Source organism: Octopus sinensis, linkage group LG4 (genome assembly GCF_006345805.1).
Source record: "Octopus sinensis linkage group LG4, ASM634580v1, whole genome shotgun sequence".
NCBI classification, from domain to species: domain Eukaryota; kingdom Metazoa; phylum Mollusca; class Cephalopoda; order Octopoda; family Octopodidae; genus Octopus; species Octopus sinensis.
In genome coordinates, this window is record NC_043000.1 from 85,282,223 (window position 1) to 85,309,722 (window position 27,500).

The 27,500-nt window shown below is 33.4% G+C and overlaps 1 protein-coding gene across 1 annotated transcript in view; it reads left to right on the plus strand.

Moving 5' to 3' along the window:
• LOC115211009 (putative neural-cadherin 2) overlaps positions 1–27,500 on the plus strand; it is a 141,126-nt gene that overhangs the window by 99,723 nt on the left and 13,903 nt on the right. The window contains exons 21-31 of the mRNA XM_029779851.2: positions 1,316–1,513; positions 3,276–3,390; positions 6,102–6,277; positions 8,328–8,551; positions 9,403–9,674; positions 10,794–11,157; positions 13,917–14,135; positions 16,759–16,939; positions 19,633–19,814; positions 21,682–21,979; positions 24,233–24,419. Of these exons, the coding sequence (XP_029635711.1) occupies positions 1,316–1,513; positions 3,276–3,390; positions 6,102–6,277; positions 8,328–8,551; positions 9,403–9,674; positions 10,794–11,157; positions 13,917–14,135; positions 16,759–16,939; positions 19,633–19,814; positions 21,682–21,979; positions 24,233–24,419 (2,416 nt within the window). The remainder of the gene's footprint in view (positions 1–1,315; positions 1,514–3,275; positions 3,391–6,101; positions 6,278–8,327; positions 8,552–9,402; positions 9,675–10,793; positions 11,158–13,916; positions 14,136–16,758; positions 16,940–19,632; positions 19,815–21,681; positions 21,980–24,232; positions 24,420–27,500) is intronic.

The following is a 27,500-nucleotide window of genomic DNA, read 5'->3' on the forward strand; positions in this document are numbered from 1 at the left end:
TATATTATATATTTATATATATATATATATTTATATATATATATATATATTTATATATATATATATATATTTATATATATATATATTTATATGTATGTGTGTACATGTGTGTGTGTGTGTGGTGTGTGTGTACGTGTATGTGTACGTGTAAGTAGTGTAAGATCAGAAGGTATCATTTGGCTGAATATAAGCTGTTATTGTTTCAAGGATTACGAGTAACTATAAATAAAATATTTTTTGTCCTCATTGTGAGGGTTTCTCCATTAGACAGACTGATATTGCTTTTGTATTGGTTATGGTATAATTTACTAAGTTTTCTGTATATTCTTGTTTCTGAAAGTATGTTTTTAATTCTACCAGACATCATTTTCTTTTATTTGTGAGTATAACTATAATGAAAGAATCAAAAGATTTGTGTCATTCTGTTTTGTTTTCTTAAGATCTCTTTTTATGTAATTAATAATTTTTTATTGAGAAAATCTTTCTTAAAATGTGTGTGTGAAAGAGAGAGAGTATAAGTGTATGTTTGTGTCTCCTTGTCTTAACATGTGGTAGTTGTAAACAGGCATCAGCATCATACAAGTGGTGTCCTTCATTTCCAGTCTTCAGTGAAAACATTTATAGTCATGGGAAAATATTAGCTTATTGGAAACAGGTAAAAGTTGGCAACAGGAAGGAAATCCTGCCATAGAAAATCTGCTTCGGCAAATTCTGTCCAACCCATGCTAACATTGAAAAGTAGGCTTTAGAACAACGATACTGACTGTACTATTAATATGTAACCATTAATAACAAACTGAAGTCAATTGAATTAACTATTTCTCCACAAGATCAATTTTGAAAACTCAAATTCTTCAATCTGACAATATATTTTATTCTGGTAATTGTGTTTGAAATTACAATTTGACTGCTTAATTCATGTGTTGATGCTTTTTTTTTTTCCACAAAAATATTTTTACGGGAAAGAAAATCCCTTTAATTCAAAAACATAGTTGTTTGATTGAGATGATAGTGTAAAGGTAATCAAAATTCCTTGAGATTGAAAAAAATTAACCCATACACAAACAGTCGTGTCACTGAAACATACAATGTAAAATTCAGCCTTCTCAAAATTTTATCTTTGTTAATGTTTTCTTCTAGACTCTACCCCAGATCAACTTGAATTAAAAGATACATTTTCTCTGCCTCTAAATTACAAGAGAGATGAGGTAGTAGATGTGTGTATAACATAAAAATTTCATGGTTCCAATCAAAGTATTAGACCATGTGTCTATTGATATTGTGTTATCTGTTAAATGTGTATTTCTCTTTACAGCTGCCCAGGTCGGTAAAATTAGCTCTTTAAGAAAATTTGACAGAGAAGTTAAGAAATATTATGACATGCCAATTGAGATGGCTGACAGTGGCATACCTCCGATGAAAGGCATAAATTATCTTCGCATTGAAATTGGTGATGTCAATGACAACAAACATCGTCCTGGAGCAAAAGAAATATTAGTTTATAACTACAAAGGTTTGTTATTGCCATTATTTTCTATTGAAAAAAAACAAGCATTTTAAAATAAAGAATTGTATTTATTGCATAATAACATTACCACAATTCTATTGAATTACACTCTTTGTTCCAATTAATTTTGAAAATAATGAAATATTTAGTAAAATAACTTTTAAGATGATTTTGAGAATCTAGTTCAGCATAAAATTTTAATGGAAAGTTTTAATTTGGATCACTTTAAAACAAAGTTTTTATCATAGATCCAAAAGTGGTCTTCAGAGGTTGCTACCAAAAGGGTAAAGTTCAATTTCATTATAATCCTTAGCTAAACCCTTGGTTACCATATTTCTATTGAAATCCACTGCCTTTGTTTAAATTAACTTAGAATATAATAAACTATTCAGTAAAACAACTGTTATTAAGTTGGTTTCAGTAAAACAACTGTTATTAAGTTGGTGTTTGAAACATGATTTAACATATAACTTTAATGGAAGGCTTCGATTTAGGTCTCTTTAAAAGCAGAAAGTTTTTATCAAAGAACCAGAAGCAGTCTTGGATAGGTTGATATCAGAAGGGCTATGTTCAATTTCATTATAATCCCTTAGTTCTGGTCCATTTCTTTTCCCATGTTGCCTGTAGTTATAAAAAAAAAGTCACACACTACTGTTTGAACACTTGATGACACTTTATAAATAGTGTGTACACACAATGTAGCAATGATAAATTACTCAAAATAGTATACATAAGGTGTCTGACTTAAATCAGTCATCACATGACTCCAGTGTATCAATTACACATCCACTTCTTAATTATGTACACTTGGATTTTAGCACATCACAACACTACTAAAGATTATTTGCTTGCTCCTAGAAAGTATGGAAAATGGTTAATATTTCCTTCAAACTTTGCTTTTGTTACATCTATTCAAACAACAAAGAATCCCTCTCAGCACATGGCTATGATGCTTCCCAACTACTCCTGCTCATTGTCAAAGATGCGCATATTGTCAGCTACTAAGAGACATGTTCAAGTGGTTCTGCTTCAGCAACTCAGCACTGAATCTGTCTGAAATGTTATGGAAAATAGGTCAGTTTCAAAACATTGATGTCCAGGCTCTCAAAGTTTGAAGGGAATAAGTAGTAATTTCCTTTGATTTCTAGATAGAAACAAATCGGAAATAGCACTTACTGATCAAAGACAAAAAGAAATTTTTTAAATTTTGTCACACAAATGTAATCCATCTATAAATTTTATGTAGTGGACTTAAAGGTTTTGAGTTCAATCCCCACCAAAGGTGGCATTTGAAAAAACAGAGGAATCCCTACTTAGGTGGGCCTGGCTCCTTTAGAGTGTCATGAACAGGCCAAAATACTAGTTTGACAGTTCTGCTGCTGAAAATTTCTCCTGATCTCCACTTTCCCCATTATGAGTTTCTACCCACTATTATTTTTTCAAAATCTCATTTATTAAGAACTTAACATTAAATAGACTTTATTCTCTTGAATTTTTCTACATGGTCCTTTTTTGTGTATTTTCATCTTCCCATTAGATAATGAGCAGAGAAGGTACATTAGTCTGTTAGTGTCTAAACCTCCTCAGGCCTTCTATGTATTCTCAGGCATCTTCTATTTACTACATCATAAACTTTTTAATCCTATTAATCATGTTGCTCTTAACTTTACACAAATGCTATACACATATACACGCGCGCAGTGTGTGTGTGTGTGTGTGTATATATATATATATATATATATATATATAATGCTCTGCTTATTTTTAGGTCTTTTTGGTAACTTCCCAATTGGCAGAGTGTACTGTGAAGATTTAGATGATTGGGATAATGATGACAAGACATACACTTTCTTGGGCAATGTTACACTAGCTGGCTATTTCAAGTAAGTCATTAAGTTATATAATAATTATTTAGTAAAACATGTCATAGGATATTATAAAGTAATTTTATGACATTTGAAGGCTGTGACCAAGTTTCATTTTCTGTTTGTAGTTTCTTCCTTTTTTAGAATAATTTTTGTTTCAGCATTGTCATATCCTCATCACTACTTTTAACATCCACTTTTCCATGCTTGCATGGGTTAGATGGAATATAATGAGTTAGATTTTCTGTAGCCATTACTGTTATCAACCCTCACCTCTTTCCAAGTAAAGTATTATTTCCTCATGGTTAGATATGTTTCCATGGAAGTTTGGAAATGGACATCACTTGTAATGACAGTGATGCTCATTTCCAACTTTCATGCAATGTCTAAACAACGAAACAGTAACACATACTAGCTGTGATTGTGTGGTTGAGAAGCTTGCTTCCCAACCATGGGCTCTCAGGTTGCAGTCCTGCTGTGTGGCACTTTGAGCAAATATCTTCTACAATAGCCTTGACTAAAGCTTTGTAAGTGGACTTGGTAGACAGAAACTTTGTGTGTGTGTACACCCTTATTTCGACATTGCCATTATACAAGTAATATTACTCATTTCCAACTTTCCATAAAAACATGTCAGGCTAGAGTAATATTACCTTGTTTGGAAACAGGTGAGGTTTGACAAAAGGAACTGCACCAAGCTGTAGTAAAATCTGCCTCAGTAATTTTTAAGTGTTTATAATTCTATCTTTCAACAATTCTTTTCATGTAAGCATGAAAAGTAGTTAAATGATAATGATATATATCTTTCAATTTCCCATGTACTAAATCTACAGCTTTGGTCATCCTGGAGCTATAGTATAAGACACTTGCCCAAGGTAACTGAACCAGAAACCTTGTGATTTCAGGTACAGCCTTCATAGCAACACAGCCATGTCTTCACATATTGTTCTTAGTTAATTTCTTACTCAAAATATGAGATTATATATTTATGGAATCTTAATAAAATAGGTACAGATCTGGCTGTGTGATGAAAAGCTTCCTTCCCAACCATATAGTTCCAGGTTCAGTCCTAATGCATGGCACCTTGGGCAAATGTCTTCTACTATAGCCTTGGACCAACCAAAGCCTTGTGAGTAGATTTAGTTGGCAGAAACTGAAGAAGCTAATTGTGTATGATGTATTGGGTCATCCCATAAATAATGTGGTTTTTTCAATTGCATGAACTAAAAGTTGGAGAGGGATGGGATAAACTACCTGCATCAACTTGCTATAAAAGTAGGTAGTAATTTTACTATATTCTTATTCTTAATGCAAGTTTTGAAGAGTGCAGTTCAATTTTAACAGTTAATTTTTCAAAGCTATAATGGAAGTGACAAAGGAGCATATTTGGCATAGTTTGCTTTATGAGGCCAATAAAGGCAACAACACAATGGAAAGTGCAAAGAATATTAATGCAGTATATGGGGATCCGACAATATGCACAAGCCAGTGTCAATGGTGGTTCCAGAAATTCTGAGCTGGAAACTACAGCCTTGAAGATGAGCCTCGTCCAGGAAGATCTGTAGAGCTCAACGAGGACATTATGCAAACCCTGGGGGAACAAAATCCCATCATAACTGTTGTGGAACTAGCAGAGAAGCTTGGATTTGGTCATTCAACCATTCATCAACACCTGCGTGCCATCGGAAAAGTCAGCTAATTGGTTTCAACGGTTTCCTCACAAACTTTCTGAGTCGAATCATGTGCAAAGAGTGAATGTGTGCTCTTTGTATGAATGAACCATTTTTGAACTGAATAGAAACTGGTGACAAGAAATGGGTTCTCTTTTAAAATGTTGGGTAGGGAAAGGAGAAATATTGGCACTCCAGGCCAAAGAAGGTCTTCACCTATATAAGGTATTATTATGTTTGGTGGGATATGAAAAGTTTAGTCCACTTCGAACTTTTAAACTCAAACCTAACAATAACAAAGATCTACTGTGAGCAGCTTAAATCAGTGCTAGAAGAAAAACGACCATCTTTGGTTTCACGACAAAAGGATAATGCTCAGCCACATACAACAAGGATAACATTCCAAAGGCTGAAGCAGCTTGAATGGGAAACGATGTCCCATCCACCATATTCACCGAACATTGCCCCATCTGATTATCGTTTATTCTGCAGTCTTCAAAATTATTTGGACAGAAAAAATATAAATTCTGTAGACAAGGTCATAACAGTACTGGAGGTGTATTTTTCATCACAAACAGGTGGATTTTGGAAGAGAGGCCTTGCAAGTCTACCAGATAGATGGAAGAGCATTGTAGAAAATGAAGGAGAGTATATTTTAGATTTAAAAAGAACTTCATCTTAATTTTGAAAAATAAAAGTAGAAAAAATGCATTATTTATGGGATGACCCAATATGTATGTGTGTGTGTCTGTGTTTGTCCCCACTACTGCTTGACAACCAATGTTAGTGTGTTTACATCCCTGTGACTTAGCCAGTTTGACAAGATATCAAAAAAATAAGTACCAGGCTTTAAAAAAATGTAGTGGGGGTCAACTGATTCAACTAAAATTCAAGGCAGTGCTTCAGCATGGCTACAATCTAATGACTGAAACAAGTAAAAGATAAAATTATTTTGGTTGAATACATTTAATGAGATTTTTTCTGTAACTTTAAATGTATTATCTCTTGATCTAAATGGAATATGTACAGATATGATGACCATTTTGTTTTATATTTTAGGCTCCTTTCAAATGGAACTATTATAATGGCTAAAGGAGTTCCAGAAAAAGAATATTTCTTCCAAGCTAGTGTTTATGACAAATATTTTAAAAACACAGAAGTTTGTAATGTTACAGTAAAAATCATAAGTGTTTCTGAAGAAGCTGTAAGGCGTTCTGGTTCGACGAGATTCAAAGGTAAATAATTTTGTTCCATTACTGACTGTTACTTTTGTTAAATTGCCTAAATGTACCGAGAAAACAAAAGTTAAATTGGAAAAGGTTATGACATGATAGAAGCAATGAAAAACTTAGGCAATGTACTTTCTTTATAAATAATTATAATCATCATTATCTTTTAACATTCATCCTATCTGCCACATAGTTTGATGGAACCGTATGGGTCAGTAGGACTGTCATACTCCAATGTCTGCTTTGGGAAGAATAAAAAAGTTTTTAAATTAAGTGTTTGCAATGAAATATATTGTTGTGCAGTGTTACATGTAAAATGTTACTAATAGATAAATTAGGGAAAGAAATCTGCTTGCTTTCAGATTTAAAATTGCATAAATTGGCTGTGTTGATTTATTAAAAAAAATTTATTGCTTAGGATTATATATAATAAACAGTTAATCTCTCTATAATAGTTTTTATTTAACCCATTAGCATCCAGATTATTCTGTCAAATGTAATTCTTATTTATTCACATTGCCTTGAATTAATCCTGCATTATTTCATGGCTTTGAGATTTTGACATAATTGTTTATTTTTACAATGACATTGTAGGGTTTGTGCAATAGGTTGAATCTGGCCAGTTTGAACATAAAACTGGTAGATTATTTGGGCCTGATATGGCTAGTTTAAATGCTAAAGAGTAAGAAATAAGAATTTGCAATGCATTGAAGATTTGATATCGGAAGTGTAGTGTAGTGTTGAATTGGAACAATTGAAACAGGCTGATTATAATCTACTGGTTGTACAGTGATGTGTATTGATAAGATGTCTTGTGTTGATACATAGCTAATGTGGCTACAATAGAATAAATATGAACTGCAAATAGGTATTGAAAATGAAAATACTGTGATGCCCAATGTAAGCAAAGGAAACCGTAAAATATTTTAGTGAGGCTAGACTTAAGGAATTTAAACTTCAATAACATTGAATAGAGAATGTAAAGAAACTGTTTAGTTCCAACTCCATTCACCTTGATAAATTGGTTAAACTGCTAGCAATGTCTTTTTTTACCTTACTGGAGTTCTTTTAAGTTAATCTTTAGCTTTTATTATTGCTAGTTTAAATGATTTAAATTGTATTTAGTTTGAAATCCAAAATCACTGACATTAAATCATTAGTGAATTTCTACATTGGCCTTCAGTTTGTCCAATATTAGCAGTGTATCTCTTCAAACTCTCAACTGTCTTATGAGGTTAGTAAATGTATCTTTGCCAGAGAAATATTCAGTTGTTGAATCAACCAAACTACCTGCTTGTTAAATTAGCATATAAGTGGTTGAGTATTCCACAAATATGTGAACCCGTAACACACAATTTTCAGCCAATATCAGCAAAACAATGCACCTAAGCTGAACTTTTTAATTACAGGTACAATCCATCCTATGGGTTCCACACAGTTTTAATCTACTCAATTTTTCTCACAAAACTTGGGTCAACTGGAGTGGATGATAAAAGATGTTTGTCCACGATGTCACATATAGGAATTGAAACTAAAATCATGTAATTACAAAGTGAACTCCTTAAACCATTCAGCTATTGCACCCACTTTTACGATAATGTCTACTCAATAAACCATGTCCAAAATATAAAAAAAAAACAGTTAACTGATTGTACCCTCTCTGGAATGTTATTGCTACAACTAAACACATAGTTTGTACTCCAAGGAGGAAGGACTGGATGTAATAGTCAGTAAAGAGAGTAGACATAACATGGGTGGTGGGAGGAGGAGATACAAGCAGGTCAGGAGTTCCCAATGAGGAAACCTCTCAATAAGCAGGTTGCAGGATACGAGTTCTGCTCAAGCCTTCCCAGCATTCTCACCTCTCCTGTCATCAGTATGACAGGAGTAATTTGTCCCTTTTAAAGCTGCATACATGGATCTACTTTGTTTCTTTTATATAATTGATTTGTGTATATTGATGCTATCGAAATAATTTTTTTTCTCTTATGCTATGAAGCTTTCAAAATGACTTTCAACTGTTAATTTACCATTTGTTTTCTTTCCACATCAACAGATGTCACACCCAGTGAATTTATTGAAGAACGTTCTAATGGTAGTGCATACAACAAATTTAAAAGTCAACTTGCTACTATTCTTGGAGTTCCAGTTGCTAATGTTGATATCTTCAGTTTAATGGAAAATGAGATAGGTCATACAGATGTACGGTACTCCGCACACAATTCACCATGGTACACCCCTGGAATGACCGACGGTGCTGTAGCAGTTAACAGAGCAAAGGTACACTATTTGCAGTTTTTGTTTCTCCCATAGTTTCATATCAGTCCACCTTTGTCATTCCTCAATTTTTCTTCCTTCTATTTGAATTTTTTAAGTTGGTTTTTCTTTTCAGTACATTATTTTTTCTTCACTAAATTTTAATATTTCATGGGGTGAAAATTGGGGGCATTTCCAACTTTTGGAGATAAAAAAAAATAAAGAGTAAATAACCTGCTAAGTTCTTCCTATTTCTTACTAGATAACTAATTCTTGGAATAACTCAGTATTTATGCTGTCTTTTTTTGTTGCATTTTTAATGACAAGTTCAGACCCCTCATTAAATTTACCTTTATTATATTTAACCTTTTAGCATTCAAATCAGCCATAGCTGGCCAAAATATTTAACCTGTTTTATGTTGAAACTGGCCAGATCCAACCTCTCATCATTGAAATCTCTAAACTACAGCACTGCATAATTAATTAAAAACAATGAAAATAAATAAATTCTACATTTGACAGAGTAATTTGAATACTAAAAGGTTAAACCTTACTGATGACTACACACAACACCATATCTTCAAAAATAGTTTAAAATTAGCCAATGTACCCTAATATTACGGTTTCCTGTGGTGAAATAATCTCATTCCATTGAAGTATATTGAATTTTTCATAGAATTATTCAACAACCTCCCTCCTTTTGCATGTATCTTCATATTCTCTCTCCCGCTCTCTCTCACACACACATGGCTATTCTGAAACAATAAGTCCTTGCCATATAGTATATTTGTCATGTGGATGTTGTCTACCATTTCAGTTAAAGTGTGTTGTAGCTAAATATCATTGACTTAATATTAAAATCATGTTTCTAACAGATTGCTACAGAAGTTGGTTACCAAATTGATATGGTGGGTATAAACAAATGCATTGATGAATACTGTGATGCTGGTGGCTGTACAAACAAGCTTATCATCAAAGATACTCCAGTTCTGATAAATTCCAGTTCAACCGGTATGATTGGTGTAAACACAAGAGTTGAAGCTGATTGTATCTGTGGAGCTCGTGATTTCAGTCAGCCTGTACAGTGTACACCTGACTACTGTTACAATGGGGGCGTCTGCGAAAAGGACTACTTCCAGGTTGTCAAGTAAGATTGATTTTTTTATATATTATGTGTATATATAAAGGGCAAGGGGAGGATAAACGCGTTGAAAGTTTAAGGTAAGTTAATATACAAACAATGTTGCTTGAAGGATTAGTATAAGAACAATTTTGCTAGAAAGGTTATTAAAATGATGTTGGAATGATTAGCATAAAAATAGTATTGCTACAGGGGTTAGTATAAAAATATTTTGTAGAAAAGTTAATGCTAAAACAATATTGCTAAACAGTGAAAAATAAGAGTGTTGCCATTCATATGTGAATGAAGGAAGTTTATCTCATTTTTTCCCCCACTGTCATTAAGATGACCAAGATAACGCATCTTTTTAGTGATACAGATTGACGAAACTGTATCACTATATGCAGGGATCAGTTTTGAATTTCATTCTTTTGAGTGCAATAAGATAATTATCAATAGTCTTATGGAAGAATTTCAATGAATACCCACTAAAAGTTTCATGACTTTGAGAAATTATTTTGTGCCTATTAGTGGCTGCAGAATTATGGTAGTCAAATCATTGAATAATAATCCTTGTTTGGTTTGTCCTAGTCTTCTGCAAGTTCCACACATAGAGTGGTACTTGTGGAAACAAAACTAAAATACAATGAAAAAAGACACTTATTCCAATATCCAGACTGACAAAACAAATCTTACTGGTGTTAGGATAAAAAGCAAAAAAAAAGTTAACAGGTTTCAAAAATGGTGTTGATTCTGTTTGCTTGAATTGTAATATTTCTGCAAACCTTACATCCTTCAATGCTTACAGCCCCAACATATTCAGTTGTTTCTGTCAAAATATTGATAATGATGTTCCTCGTTTTGCTTCAAGTTTGGTTATGTTATAATCAAGTGTTATTACAACCTACTGTCTTTTATGATTAGTTGTCCTTTATGTCTCTTATCATGACTTGCTATCCTTTCTCTGTTATCAACTGCTCTAACTGCAATGGACCAGAGATGGCAACACAATTTGTTTCCAGCTACAGTATTATCTCTTCATTAAATGGGTTCAAACTGTAAAGGGAGAAATATTTTTATTTAAGATTTTTATGTATTCCAGAATTATTTTTGAAGTATTTTAAATTTTTGACTTGATCATTTCAGATGTGTTTGTCCACCTGGTTTCACTGGACCAAGGTGCCAAGTAACTGGAATTAGTTTTGAAGCAAAGGGTTATGCTTTGTTTTCTCCTCTAGAACAGTGTGAAAATAGCCGCACAAGTCTAGAATTTGTCACTTTACAGAATGGTTTACTTTTTTATAATGGTCCTGTAACAAATAAACCAGCTAATTCAGAAAGAGACTTCATACTTCTAGAATTAATTAATGGTTACCCTCAACTCAAAATTGACCATGGAACTGGAGAATTAATCCTCTCTCTGAATGGAAAGGATAAAGCTAATAAATTGATTATTCAAAAAGTCAATGATGGTAAATGGCACCGTGTTGACATCATAAGAAATAAGCGAGTAAGTTGTGTTTTGTTGTTTTTTTTAAGGTATAGTGGTAGGGGAAATAATGGTAAAACAGTAATGTAAGGACAGTCATAGTCTACATTCAAATCTTTCAGTGGAAATAAACACTAAAATGTTATTATAAATTCTTTGTATGCTTTCAATAATTCCATAAAGTAATGTATCAGATGTAGTTGATAACTGAAAATGATGTAATGTCAATTTCGTGCTGTGATGAATATAGAACAGCAAAATAGTGCCAAATGTTTGCTTAAAGTATTGCAATTCTTACTTTGAGCTTTCTGTGTTATGTATGTCATTTTCCCCCTTCTATTCTATCACTGTCTAATTAAGAATATGAGGGTCAGCTGACCAAAATGCTTGCATGGAATGTGACCAAATGAGGTTTATTTTTCAACATGGTCCCTTTTGCAGTCCATACACTTCTTCCATCAGTGTTGCATTGCTTGGATCCCATTGGTGAAGAAGCTTTCATCCTGTTGCTCAAAAAAGTCATCAACTGCAGATATGACATCATCATTGCTATACTACTTCCCAGCCAAGTGACTTTTTTTCATTTTGGGGATCAGACGATAGTCAGATGGGGCAAATCAAGTCAACAAGGAATGTGATCAACCAGTTCAATATCAGTCACGCATGGCAGCCATTGAGACCAAGGATTTGTGTGCTGAAGCATTGTCTTGATCAGCCAAAACCCCTTTCGTCAGTTTTCCTAGACATTTGGTCTTGAAGGCCTTTCATAACTTCCTCAGCAAGTTGGCTTAGTATTTTGCATTGATGGTGTGGCCCTTTTGAAGATAATCAATAAACAATGCCTTTTGCATCCTAAAAAAACTGAGGTCATTGCCTTCCCTGCAGATGAAACAATTTTGGCCTTTTTTCAGAGCAGGTGAGGAGAGATATTCCCACTGCATGGATTGTCTCTTGGTCTCTGACTCAAAGTGAAGCCATACTCATCCTGAGATAGGAAACCTTCAAGGAAACCAGCTGGGTCTGCCTCAAACAGTGTGGCATTTTCCTGTGATGTATTCAGCTTGATGTGATTTTGATCAGTTGTCAAAAAATGTGGCACCTACTGAGCAGAAACCTTCGTCATGCCAAGTTCATTATGCAGAATATTCTCAACTCTCTCATGGGATATGCTTATAGCATTGGCTATTTGATTTATAGTCAGTTGCCTGTCATCCATCACTATGTGGTAAATGCGATCAATTCTACCCATTTTTGCACTGTTAGCAAAGCTGAAGTATCATCTCTGAATGTAGCAAACTGTCATCATGAATGCCTTTGAGGGCTAAACCCTTTTTCTGCAGGTATTTGATAACACCACAATGCTAAATTTTGTTCATTTTCAAGAGAATTTACTACTAGTTACTTTTGAAGTATTCTTTGAACAGTCAAATGTCACCTTACCTCGAAAGAAACAATACAGTCATTAATGAGAATAGTTGAAATTTATGCAAGCAAGACTTCACTATTTATAATCAGCCTATAAACCTTTCAGCCCACCCTCATAATTGTTAGCATTAAATGATTTAGTAGAATGTATTCTCTATCATACATAACTTACATCAAAAGTCACTTGTAATTTGGTTCTGCATTTATCCATAATTAATCATGTTTAACTATCTCATTTGTGTTCAACCTAACATTTGCATGTCGATTTCATGTCGCTTAATTACTAGAGTATTGCCCATCATATGATGGCTAACTTTGGAGATATACTTTTCTCACTATGGGTAAGATAAGGAAATATGGCATACGTACCATAATCATACTTAGACTCTTAACAAATTTCTTGATGCTTTCAAATGAAAATTATTCATTACCTTAAAATTAAACAATTTTCTTATTTGTATTATTCCTCCTATAACTCCTATCATTTACTCCCTCTCCTCATCCTTCTATCACCAAGCCTAGTATATGCACTTATCCTGCATCTCTTATGTTATTTTCTCTGTATCTCTCTTTCACTTTCCCTTCTTTATAAATGATGTGAAACATGACAGGAGAAATCAACCAGCTAACATTATCAGCTATTACTATATAGAGAATAAAAATTTCTTAAGGCTCGTCTACATGACTTATCAAGGAATTTGAACATTTTATATTTGTATACTGTATCTCTAAATATTATCACTTTTCACTTTTGTTCCATGAAGCTTTCTTCCTTGTGGTCAGTCATAATGCAGAATCTAATTTTAGGATTTTAAATGTAGCTCTTCATACAAAGATGATTATAAGTAATGGATTAGTGGAGATGTATGTACATCCATCAGTGCTTCAGTGAGTGATTCTTAACCAAACCTACTTTGTGAATCTTTGATATTTACAGATCTAACTCCATATAATGCATAACTTCAACACGTAGCACTTTCTGAGGTCTCTCTGGCTCTTTAAATACCACTATTCTACAATGAGACATTGAGTTCTCTTTGGGATGAAGGTGACACTCACAGTAGCTACTTTTGTGTATCTTTATATTTTCAGTGACATTCTGAGGATTTCAATTTTCCTTTTTTTTTTAAACTTGTGTAAAAACATTGAATGAAAAAAGTAAATAAGAAAATAGATTTGATAGACACAGTAAATACAATTGCTTGTTCAAGACAAGAAATTTATTTTCAATATTTTGCTAGTTAGAGACTAGCATGTCTGCTCAGTATTCTTCTTTGCTCAATATTCTTCTTCACTCAATATCCTTCTCTACCTTTCCACTTTATTCAACTCTATAACTGTTCGTTATTTTCTAGGAGGTTCGTTTGATCCTTGACCACTGTTTTGAGGCAGAAGCTGGTGATCGCAGTCCTTGTGAAGTGAAAGGCACTACTCCTGATGAAAATATATATTTAAATACTGTTGACCCTCTTCAAATTGGTGGCATTTACATGGAAACTTCAAGTATTAATTACCCCAAATTTACTTTTGATAGTTTTAAAGGATGTATCAAAAACTTTATACACAACAGCCAGGTTAGTGAAACATAAGTAATTTTTCACAAATGTTTTGAACCTTTGTACAGAGTGCAGCAAAAAAAAAACATCCCAGATTCACCATTCTTGATAAATGTTTTAGCAGCAAACACACTGTGCACCAGTCTAAACCATGATGGTAACTGAAAAATGAAACAGTAAAACATTAGTTAGTTGGCAACATCATTACCACCTGCCCATCTTATCTAGCACCACAGCAATGGGAGTGCATCCTGAACATTTGGTTGACAATTGTATCTTGTTAATAACATTACACCAGACGTTAGTCCAATTGGTTGTAGATATCATGACTGTCTGCTATGCTCAGTGCTAAGCTATGTAATGTATTCATTTTATATAACTAAAGACAGATTATGAGAGAAAATGCATGTCAGAACCACACTCTATAATTGCTTCATTAGCTTGCAGTGTTGTTCTATTCTTTGTTAAAAGATCCTGAAAAGTGGCATGGTCACTAGGTATTCAAATCTCCATGCAAATATGCTAATGCTATGAGGCTGTTAAACAGGAAAAGAATTTCAGGAGATAACCATTGACAACTAAAACAAATTCCTTGTCTTAGTTTAAAGAAGTCTTCTAAGTGGCCAGTGTCTGTTATTTAGCAAAATAAAGGAAAATTTTATAAAGATAATGCTGTTTATGCTTACACAAGAAAATGGATATAAAAACAGTAAAATATAAGTTTTCAATCTTTAACAAATATTAGTCTGCAATCTGACAAGTTCTTAAAAAGTGGAATATGCTATTGTCATGAGAGTCTAGCAGAACCCATCATTGGATAGAGAGAGAGATACTTCGTCACTTAGACCAGCTGATCTGACTGCATTATCATCATCTTCATTTTAACAACAACTTTTCTAAGCTCACAAAGGTTAGCTGTAATTTGTTGTGGCAGATTTCTACAGTTAGATGCTTTTCTTGTCACCAACCTTCACCTGTTTCCAAGTAAGGTGATACTTCCTCATGGCCAGACATGTTTTCATGGAAGATAGGAAATGGAAATCAATTGTATGATGGTGACATGGCATAACTGTTACACAATATCAAGACAAGGAGACCCTTTTTATCTTTTATCTTTTACTACTTGTTTCAGTCATTGGTCTGCAACCAAGCTGGGGCACTGTCTTGAAGGGTTTTGTCTAACAAATCAACTGTTTTCTTTTGTTCTTTTTCTAAACATCTTACTTATTCTATTGATCACTTTTTGCCACACCACTGTCAGAGAGATGTAAACAAACCAACACTGGTTGTCAAGTGGTGGAAGGGACAAAAACACAGACACAGATATATGCAATATATATATATACACACACACACACACGTACACACATACAAATATATATATTTATATACACACATACACTTTATAATTTCAGGGCAGTTAGTGAGCATGTTAGGGCTTATAAATCTTTTGAACACCCTACCCACTAACTAACCTCTTAATGTCTTCCTAGCTTTGCTATGTTCTCATTCCAGGCCAGCTTCAGCTGGAATCGGGTTTGGCTCACTTGCTGTGGTAAAGTGTTCTTATATTGTTTGAAATGTTATGTATCATCTGAAGAAATTTTTTTTTCTTTTTTTACCATTATCATGTAATGTACTCATTAATTTATTAAAGAAATCTGTTGGAAACAGCTGTAATGAAGTGACGCATATCCATTGTTTGTTTATTTTGTCTGTTCAAACATATATATATATATATATAAAAGCACAGGTGTGGCTGTGTGGTAAGAAGCTTGCTTCCCAACCACGTGGTTCCAGGTTCACTCCCACTGCATGGCACCTTGGGCAAGTGTCTTTTATAGTCTCAGGTAGACCAAAGCTTTGTGAGTGGATTTGGTAGACAGAAGCTGAAAGAAGCCCATCATGTATGTATATATATATATATATATATATATATATATGAAATCTACTCACAAGGATTCGATCAGCCCAGGACTATAGTAGAAGACATACTCTAGGTGCCACGCAGTGAGACTGAACACAAAACCACATAGTTGGGAATCAAGCTTTTTAACCAGACAGTCTGTGCTTATATATAATTGACAGAGTAACCCAGATGATCAATACATAGAAACAAATGTAATGAAATTATGCATAAATGGAGAGGACATTTAATGTAAGGAAATGTAATACAGTATTGCATTTTGACATACAGGTTTGACATAGAGTTCAGAAAACAAGCAATTGCATTCTTTAGCTAAGGTACATATGGCTGCAATATTGATAATGGAACTAAAACAATGCAAGAAAATACAAAATTACACTTAGTTATCCCAAATAAGAGAAATGAATATGTATTAAATGTTGTTATTAGAGATTTCTCTTTTCAATTGTTGAACAGCCTAAGTTTTTGAAGCACTGTAAAAAATGAAACCCATCTTTAATAAAAAATTTTAAAAATACATAAAAGTAATAGAAAATTCATTTCAATGTGTGTGTGTGTGTATAAAATAACATAACTAACAGTGCTTGTGATTATTAATTGATGAGTACGAAACATATCTTCTAAGCTGTGTGTTTCAACTGTTTTCAGTTTTAAGTTTTAGTGAAACTGAAAATATATTGCATAAGACATATAACAAAAGCTTTTCTCTTGCAGATTTATGATTTACAAGTCTCTCGTCGGGAATCTTTCTCCAAGAATGCTCAAGTAGGATGTTCTCGTACTGAAGAACATTGTTTAGACAAATGCAGTGGAAACTCAATATGTATTTCAGATTTTAACGGAAACTACCAATGTGTTTGCAATGCAGGTTATCAAGGAAAAATCTGTGACAAAAGTATGTTACTTAGACATCTTGTTTATCCAATAATGCTTTCTTTAACCCTTTTGCATTTAACCAGCTATATCCAATCCAAATATTCAGCCTATTTTATGTTCAAACTGCCCAGGTTTAGCTTCACACACACACACACCCTACAATGTCATTCTAAAAATAAACAACCACACCATAAAAATCTCAAAGTTGCTGTATAAAGCATGAGTAATTCAAAACAATGCCAATAAATAAACATTACCTTTGACAGAGTAATGTGAATGCTAAAGGGTTAAACCAATTTGTTGTGGTAGATTTTTGCTTTTTAATGAAAGTGTTTAATCTTGTAAAGAGTTATCTTAGATAAACACTGGAGCTATTTGTAGATGATTCATTGGACAGAGTTTGCGGTGGTGGTTGTTGTAAAGCGAATACAATCATCAGTGATATCCAGACTACAATAGAGAAGGCAAATCACTAGATTTGGTTAAAAGAGATGATGAGCAATGGCTAGAAGAATATCAAGTAAAACCTAGTAACTAGTTAATCTAGCAAGCAGTTATACTATTGAGAGGAAGACCCCGGAATGGCATGCATTCACTCCTGATGACCCCCATAAGCTTGCTAGCATCCAGTATGCAGAGCTTTCAACTGGTAGCACTTGCATCTGCAAGTTGTTTGCAAAATGTTTAATGAAAGTGTCAGCTCATCTATAACAAATTTAGCAATATATCTAAATTAGAGCTTATTCATATTATGTTTCATAGCCATACAATATTTGTAATACATTTCAGTAGTAATTAGAGATCTTTTTTTTTTTTTTGTAATATTAGCAATTTGCCAACAGTACAAACACTGATTGTCTATCAACAATTTATTTTATATCCTCTTCATATAATGATCTGTAACTCTGAATTAAAATGTTTACACCAAGGTGAATTTTTAAGATGTAGTCCTTAAACTCTACAAAATCTATCTAGACTTTATCATGGACTAAAAAAAGTACTCATACAAAAACTTCAAGAAATTTCTTTCATACACCCACCACCTTCAAAGTATCAGAAGGCTACATCTTTTAGCAAGATTTATATGGTTGGATGCCCTTTCTAACTCTAATCCATTTACAAAGTGTAGTGGGTGCATTTTATAATAGTCCCAGCACTAGTGGAGTTGTTTTGTTCCCTTAAAGTGTGAAGACCCCTTGCTACTCCATGTTTCCATTCATTGAGATTAATGTGACCTAGAGAACAGAAAAGAGTGTAAAGGAAGGAAGAGTATAAGGAGAGAAACCAAGTGATGGAAGTAGATGGAGAAGTGGAAAAGACAGTGCTAGAGTGATGAGAGAGAGAGAAAGAGTGGCTGGTTAGAGAGACCAAGTGTGGATATCAGTATTTAGTGACCCGGAGCAGAGGATAATGATAGTTAGCAGTGCAGGAAGGTGATAAAGGAAGTGTATTGGATATCAATTTCACTCTTTATCATCGATGGAATCGCTTCATTATTGTACAAGAGAGGGAACCATGATATGTATGAGTGATGGTGTTTAAGATAATCATATCTATTACTCACCCCCTCACACTGCACCATACTACCCATTACATGGACAATATGATACTGTGACTAAAAAAGAGATGAGTGATAGAAAGGTGTGTCTGTGCATAAGTGTTTATCTTCACTCTTTACATGACGCTAGGAAGCAGTGATGCTGTGAATGTCTCCTGCAAGGTATACATTTTGTGGCTTCAGGCCAAACTTGAGTATAAAATCAATATTTGTGATTTGACATAGTCTGTAACAAATATATGCTGATAGGACATACTTCAGACTGTAAATATGGAGGAGGGGAGGAAGTGTTGATAAAGAGATTGAATGATTTTAAAAATCTTATGTTCATTGACTTAAAACAGTCTGATGGGCTTAGAATGCTTAAATTGTTTGGTTCAATCTAAAGAAGGTCAAGTTAGAAATGGATTGGAAGCATAAAAGATGTACTGTTATAACACAATTTTCTTTTCCAGATCTATAAATGATAGGCAGAGATTAAAATAGTTTGACAAAATTGGTGGCTGTGGAACTGTCAGGCCACAGCTGTGCAATGAACAGTGTGGCTCCTTATGAAATTAATTAGTGAATTTAAATTATTGTGATCAGTCATTTACTAGATAACTATCACACATGTCAGGTTTCAGTTTCCATCTATTAATATCATTGACAAGGTATTGGCTAGCCACAGACTTTAGTAGAAGACACTTCACCAAGGTACCATAGTAGGATGGAAGCTGAGGATCATGTGATTACAAACCAAACTTCATTACCACACAGCTGTTTCTGTGCTTAGAGTAAATAACAAACGAAAATGTATTAGAAATTTGATTTTAATCCATGTTGTTGAACATTAATACCTGCCACTAATTTTATATTGTCCATGAAACAAGCTTTTCATCCTAATAGTTCATGGAAGAAGGCTTTGAGCAAGTTGCAAGATGTTATTGCTATATAGGTGTTACAAAGTGATTGGCTGTCCACCTTTAATGCTGGTAATACTACCAGAATCAATTAATATTTTTTTTTAAAGTTTTCTTTTTTAATCTCTAAATTGTCTAAATATCTCTCTAAATGTATCAAAATTTCCAAAATTTCATGAATGCACTTCACTGTAAATATTATGCCATGTTATCTAGTACTAATTTTCCTTTTTCTTTCGTGATTCATTTCAGAAACCACTGTAAAGGATTTTAAAAGTGACAGCTTCATAACATGGGAATTCAAAAATAGCTTTTATAATAATAAGATAAATAACTTTAAGAATGAAATGCAAGTCAGCTTTAGAACACGAGAAACTAATGGACTCCTTTTCAAAGTCCCTAGTTCTAATCCAAACAATTTTATGCAACTCGAGGTAAGAGTATCCTGTTTTAGCAAATCCATTTAATTGCTTTAAAAGCCACTTTTTTTTTCTTTTTTTTTTTTTTTTTGCAAAAGATTACAACCACCATATCCCCCATACATATAGGGCTTTTTCTTTTACTTGGCCTGGACAGTTTATACTAGTTTACATGGTTTTAAGTAGCAGAGATGGTGCCCCTTTTGAAAATAAAAGACATCCTGTAATTTTCAGTCAGAGTAGATTTAGAACTTGGCATTATAGACTGTCAAATTATGTGTCAGTTTACAGAATGCTCTACTGCTTAGAGCCATAAATTACACCTCCATGTGATACCTATCCAAAACTGGATGAACTGATCTTCAGCTGGTAGCATCATACCCAAACCTCTTGGTCACTTATAACACTTGCACTTTTTTTTTTGTTACATCTGCTTTGGTGCTCACCAACATCATTAGAAGTCTAGCTTTTATATAAATAATTGCAGCTGAAAAGAATGTATATTAGAAAAGAAAGTAACACATTTGATTGTGAGGTGGAGAACCTTTTAAGAAAAGTTTGTGGTTAAAGAAATTTTGAAAGTAGGGAGAAAATAACTTAATTTCTCAAAGTTTCCTGTAAGGTGGTATAAGGATAAAAATCTGCTCTTGAGATTATCTTCACAGTTTATGAGTCATATCTTTTCATAGAAACAATTTTCAAAAAATGACTTTCAATTTTTCAGATCTCTTGTATAGGAAATTTTATTTTTTATAACAGAAATGTATATATTCTTACACATACACATATACATTGTTTCTCTCGCTACACTGGCTCTGCCATTAGAGCTGTTATCGAGGTATATTCTCTAGTAAAATAGTAGACAATTGAGAAGTGATAAAAAAAAAACATTGCAAGTTCTTTTGCTTTTTTTATTTCCATGTTAAATTGATATTGTATCAATATTTAAAGTTTTTTTAATATTTTACATCATGCTATGTGAATGATTGCTGGTTGGTTAAATGTTTTACTGAAAATGTCATGTAAGTAGAATAAATAATAACACAAGGTATCTTTGTTGAAACTTAACCATTTTTATCAGCTTTCTTTGTAATGTGTATACTTTCACTGATCTTCATCAGCAAAAGATGTTACACAACTTGCCAAACAATTAAGGTTTACTAAATTTCAGTTATGATGTATTGGTTAACCCATGGTTATCAGGAAAGACAGCTATGTTGCAGTTCAGGGTATCAATCCTGGAGATACATAGTTGTAAAACAAATTTGTTATTCATATTGTCATACTTGTGCCCATATAAAGAATCTCTGTAAAATTTGTAAGCAGTTTCTTGAGGTGAGAATGAAAAGGTTTTATTTTGTGCACATAGACTGTAATTGTTTATTTTTTGTGGTTTATACTGGAACTATGTCAGTTACAATAACAAGGGTTCCAGTTGATTCAATCAATAGAACAAACTGCTCGTGAAATTAATGTGCAAGTGGCTGAGCACTCCACACACAAGTACCTATAACAATGTTCTCAGAGAGATTCAGTGTGACGCAGAATGTGACAAAGCTGGCCCTTTGAAATACATATACTACTCACTTTTGCCAGCTGAGTGAACTGGAGCAAGGACACAACACACCACCGGTAATCAAACTCATGACCTTGTGATTGTGAACTGAATATCCTAACCACTAGGCCACACACCTTTTGTGATTTAATGACAAAATCACGTTTGGTTAAAGTGCAAAAAGCTGTCCAAATAATATTAAATATTTTCTGTTAACTTTCGTTTTAGTAATGTATATTTTGATTGTAAACAATTCACGAACCACAGACCACTTATTCTTTTAGCTCTTAATTTTGAATTTGATTTCTTTTAATATTCGATACACAGATTTTAAATAAGAAAGCTTGTCTTGGTTATAACTTTGGACAAACCTCATCTCTGCATTATTTATGTCTGGATTATGTTGATGTAAATGATGGCCAGTGGCATACTCTGAAAATGAAACGTGTCAAGGAAGAAATACAACTCATGATGGATGGTGGCGAAGGACGCTTCTATAATGACATTTTTGTTAAAACCTTCAAAACTCTTACATTCACACCTAACAAGGTTGACTTCGCTGCAGGTGCCGAAATTGTAATTCAGAATGCTATTACAAAGATCAAAAGCAAAGACTTCAAAAATTGTGAGTATTCTCCAAACCTGGTTTACTAGAGGTATTTTCTTACACTTAACATCCTAAAATTCCTGAAAAAAATGTTATTGAATTTTATTAAAAGAAAATAATAGAAGGCTCTTTAAAAATGACAGTTTTTTTTTTTTTTGTATTATTTACTATTACTGTAATTTCCTGCAGAGATTTTTTTTTTTATAAGTACTAAATGTCCTAATAAAGATTATACATGTTTTTATATCTCCATATACATAGAAATGATAAAAAATTGTCTTACAAAAGAGTTGTTAAAAGTTGTCTATTTGCTGAAATAATCTTAATTTTTTTTAATGTTTCATGAAAGTTGGGATCTTCTTTTGCTCAATATGCAAGTTGTAGGAAAATTGAATACTTAGCTTTATGTAAATGAGGACTTTCAGTAATTTTTGTTATATATGCATACATTCATATATATACATATATATATATATATATATATATATATATATATATATATAATCAATTAATAAGGGTGAGAAATTTGGATACTAATTTAATAGTACATCCATTTAACACCAAGTGGCCCAGTGCATAAAAAAACCTGGATTATGATAAAATTTTATACATAAATATAAGAGAGTGGTCACTATGTGGCTCACTCTGGCACTAGAAATAGATCCGATAGGTTTCAGCCACAAAATAAATGTTTCCAATGGAAGTCGGCATGACTATTAGCTCAAACGAACAGGGCAAATAAAAATAACAAAAATACAGATTATTTTGGGACAATTGTTTCGCTGTTAATGAATTAAATGTAATTTTACTCACAGTAATTCACTTGTAGCTCATCAGCCAAAACCATCTAAAATACAATTTACTCAATCGCACGCCAGATTTTACCATAACGATAAGTACACGTGTGGTTCAGTCGATTGCATTCGCTGTTATAATTCAAATGCCCTTACCACAGCCCGCCAAAATTCACGGAAACAGATACTACATTTAAAAATAAATGTAGTATAATTACAATCAATTAATAAGGGTGAGAAATTTGGATACTAATTTAATAGTACATCCATTTAACACCAAAAATCTGGCGTGCGATTGAGTAAATTGTATTTTAGGTGGTTTTGGTTGATGAGCTACAAGTGAATTACTGTGAGTAAAATTACATTTAATTCATTAATAGCGAAACAATTGTCCCAAAATAATCTGTATTTTTGTTATTTTTATTTGCCCTGTTTGTTTGAGCTAACAGTCGTGCTGACTTCCATTGGAAACATTTATTTTGTGGCTGAAACCTATCGGATCTATTTCTAGTGCCAGAGTGAGCCACATAGTGACCACTCTCTTATATTTATATATATATATATATATTACCATCATCATCATTTAACATCTGTTGTCCATGCTGGCATGGGTTGAACAGCTTGACCTGGGTTGAGAAGCTGGAAGGCTGCACAAGACTCAAGTCTGATTTGGCATGGTTTTCTATGGCTGGATGCCCTTTCTTATGCTAACCACTCTGAGAGTGCAATGGTTGCTTATATGTGCCACGGGCATGGGTGCCATTTGCATGACACTGGTATCTGCCACAACTGTGATTTTGCTCAGCTTGATGGGTTTTCTCAAGTATGACATAGTGCCAAAGGTCTTGGTCACTGCCTCGAAAGGAACTCAGCCACTTTGCCTTCCTGAAGCCCAAAGCTCAAAAGGAACTCGGCCACTTTGCCTCCATGTGGCCCAATGCTTGAAAGGTGCTCTTTACATTCCACTGGTACAGGTGCCAGTTACGAGACACCAGCATCCGCCATGACTATGATTTCGCTTGACTTGATGGGTCTTCTCAAGCACAGCATATCGTCAAAGGTCTCAGTCACTAGTTATTGTCTCTGTTAGGCTCAAAGTTTGAAGTTCATGCTTCACCACTTCATCCCATGTTGTCCTGGGTCTACCTCTACCACAGGTTCCCTCCAGTCAGTTTATTTTAACAGAGATATGGTAACAAAAGCTTTAAGTGGTTTGATATATTATCTGATCTCTATATAATTGACATTTCATAAGAACAAAAAGAAAATGCATTCAAAAGAGAATTTTAAAGTTTTCATATCAAATTAAATGGATGTGATCATATTTTCTCAAATAAAATCTGGTATTTGTTTATACAGTATACCAGGTTAATAACACATCAGTCCTGTTGAGACCCACAATACCACCATTTTCCTGCCAGGCTGGGCTGATTGATTTTTTTGCATGGAGATAACTTTTTTCTTTTCTTTTTTCTAGCTTGCATGAATGACATTCGCTATGACGATGCTTGGCTACCAATGCAGCAGAGTGAGACAAACAGTGAAGCTGCTACGGTCAAACAGATAAGAAATGTTGCTGATGACTGCATACGAGATGATTGTAAAGGTGTCACTTGTGGCGTCCTTCAAACTTGTATTCCATTATTTGGGAAATATAGTTGCATGTAAGTTTTATAATCACCAGTTTCTTTTTAACTACACAGTATAACAGAAATGTATATATTCTTACACACACACATATACATTGTTTCTCTCTCTACACTGGCTCTGCCATTAGAGCTGTTATCGAGGTATATTCTCTAGTAAAGATGCCAGACAAGTTTAATACTCAATGTTGGCACTTTTGGTACCAGGAAATTCCTCACATTATGCAGCAAAGGTCGTGTTTTAACTTGGTTGCATCATTTTATATTAGTTTCAACATTCTTGTAAAATGATAAAGCAATTGATAATATCTGATCAATATTATAAATGCTAAAGGATTAAAATGTTCAGGTGTGGCTATGTGGTAAGAAGCTTGCTTCGCAACCACATGGTTCCATGTTGTCGCACTGCTTGGCACTTTGGGCAAGTGTCTTCTACTATAGCCTCAGGCTGAGCAAAGCCTTGTAAGTGAATTTGGTAGACAAACTGAAAGAGGCCCATCGTGTAAATGTGTCTTTGTGTCTGTTTCCCACCACTCCTTGACAATTGGTGTGGGTATGTTTATGTCCCCGTAATTTAACGGTTCGGCAAAAGCGACTGATGAATAAATACCAGGTTTATTAAAGAAGTACTGGGGTCAATTCATTCAGTTAAAATTCAAGGTGGTGCTCCAGCATGGCCACAGTCTAATGACTGAAACAAATAAGATAAATTATTTACATTTGATGGATATTTATCCTCATCTTGTTTGTTAACACAACGTTTCGCCTTTCATCAGGTGTCTTAGGGAAATTTCGAACCTGGGTTCTCATTCCTGAGGTATTTTTCAATGTTGTTATTATTATTCAGGTCACTGCCTGGAATCGAACTCGTTATCTTGGGGTTAGTAGCCTGTGCTCTTAACTACTATGCTTGAACTAAGATAAAATTCTAAGAATAATGGCAGAAAAGTAGAAAAGTTGATGCTTGCCTTTTTTATTTTATGCCCAATTTCAGTCATTGGAACCTGTATATACTAAGCTGATGCTTAACTTCATTCAAAACAGTAACTATTTTATGTTTGTGAACTATCTATAGAGCTATTTTTGGTTTGGCTTTCCAATCCTAAATGGAATGGGAACTTTTTCTATTGAAGTTTATGAGGAAGAATATTTAACCCTTCAGAATTTTGATTACTCTTTCAAATGCTTATTTATCCACATTGTTTTCAATTATTCATGCACTACATTTCAATGATGTGATTGGTATAAGAGGCTGGATTTGGCCTGTTTAAACAAAACAGGTAGAATATTTGGGCCAGATATGGCCACTGTAAGTGCTAAAGTGTTAATTTGCTTTCATTATCCTGGTTCAGTTGTTTCCTAACCAACCAGAATTCCTTGTTCTCTCTCTTACTTTCCCTTTCTTACTTCTCTCTGGTTATACTTCCATTTCAATATTTAGTGGAAAGAGTGTCTTTGTTGTTTTTTTGTGTTTTTTTAAGACACATATATGAAACATAAATCCAAATCTATAGAATGCTATCTCCGATAATTCTACAAAAAAAAATTGATAAATATTTTGGTAAAATCATTGCAATTAGTTTTATTAAGAATATCATCGCATCCTTAACATCATTTCATTCTGAAATCTATTGTCTTTTGTTCCATCATTTTGTTCTTTTCTTTTTCTTCTCATTATTCCATCTTTTTCTTTGCCATTTTCATGACCTTCAGATATATGGAGTTGGAACTTAACTGAGAATATTTATAAATCTGTCTGTTTGATTTCTAAACACTTGTTCTTGTATTTGCTTATAGCATTGAGATGAGTCTCCATGCTATAAACAAACTAGCCAGCAAAATCTACTAGTTAATTCTAATTAATCTGTACTACTGACAGATGTTCTAAGGAAAGGCATGAATAATAAAAGTTCTCAATAACTTCTCTTCTTGTATAAATCTGAGAACTTGCACCTAATTGTGAAAAGAAACCAAACAAAGTTGTATCACTTCTAACTGTAGAGAAGTATTGAACTTTTTACTAATATTTTTATATAAGTGTCAGTAGAAGAAGCAAGAGTTTGGGGGACTTCCTCTACTACTGGTGATTTAGCTTAAGTTATTTGCAAATTCTCAGTAAACAAAAGAAGTTTTTGGAAATTTCAAATTCTGTGAAAAAAACTTCTTCCTTTCTTTCATCACCCAGTCATTTTGTCATCAGTACCATCTGACCTTGGTCATCTGCCACATGTTCATTTTAATCACCTAATGAATCACCTGCCAGATTCTAGTTAATTATTTTTTAAGTAAATATATCTAGCAGATATCGGGGACCTATCTCGGCACGCCGCAGGCAAGAAAAAAGGTAAGCCGAACTGCGTTGACAAGGCTTGCTACAATACCTTTTACCCCACAATCTAACTTCATCCTTTGTGTTTGATATTTATTGTTGAAAAAAAAAGTTTTTTCTTGTTACATGAATGTTTTTCATTTTTTCGTGTGAAAAAGAAAATATCTTTTTTAAAATGTACCTTGTTAAATGCTTGAAAGAATTGAGAAAAACAATTGCTTTGACTTTTTAAAAACCTGTTGCACTTTTGAATTATTTAGTTAACCCAACTCTTAACATTTGTCTCTCCAAATATTGATTTCTAATATTTTTTTGTTCGTTTTTAATACTATTTGGCATTATTTTTAATGTTATTCCTTATATTTTTGGTTTGATATAAAAAAAAACATACAAATGAGTAACTATTTTGGTATTTTGTAGAATGATGAGCTAATAGTAGAGCACCAAATTAAATTCCTTAGTTAAGTTACATCCATTAGAAACTGATAAAATAATTACCTCATAGTATCCTACCATGCCCTTCCCCAACAAAAATTATGAAAAACTGATTTTCTGGTAGTTGTAGCTAGAGACCCAGCAACATTATATTTTTTTCCTGAGTAACAACTTAATTCTTCAAATAGAAAGTAGGATGAAAAAAACTAACATCCATTAGCAGTACTTCCTCTTTTTCCATCATATGGCTTCAGAATAAACCAATTCAACTTTTCAACCAAAAACAAAAAAAAAATGAATTCTCACCTACATTTTATAGCATCTATATAATATTC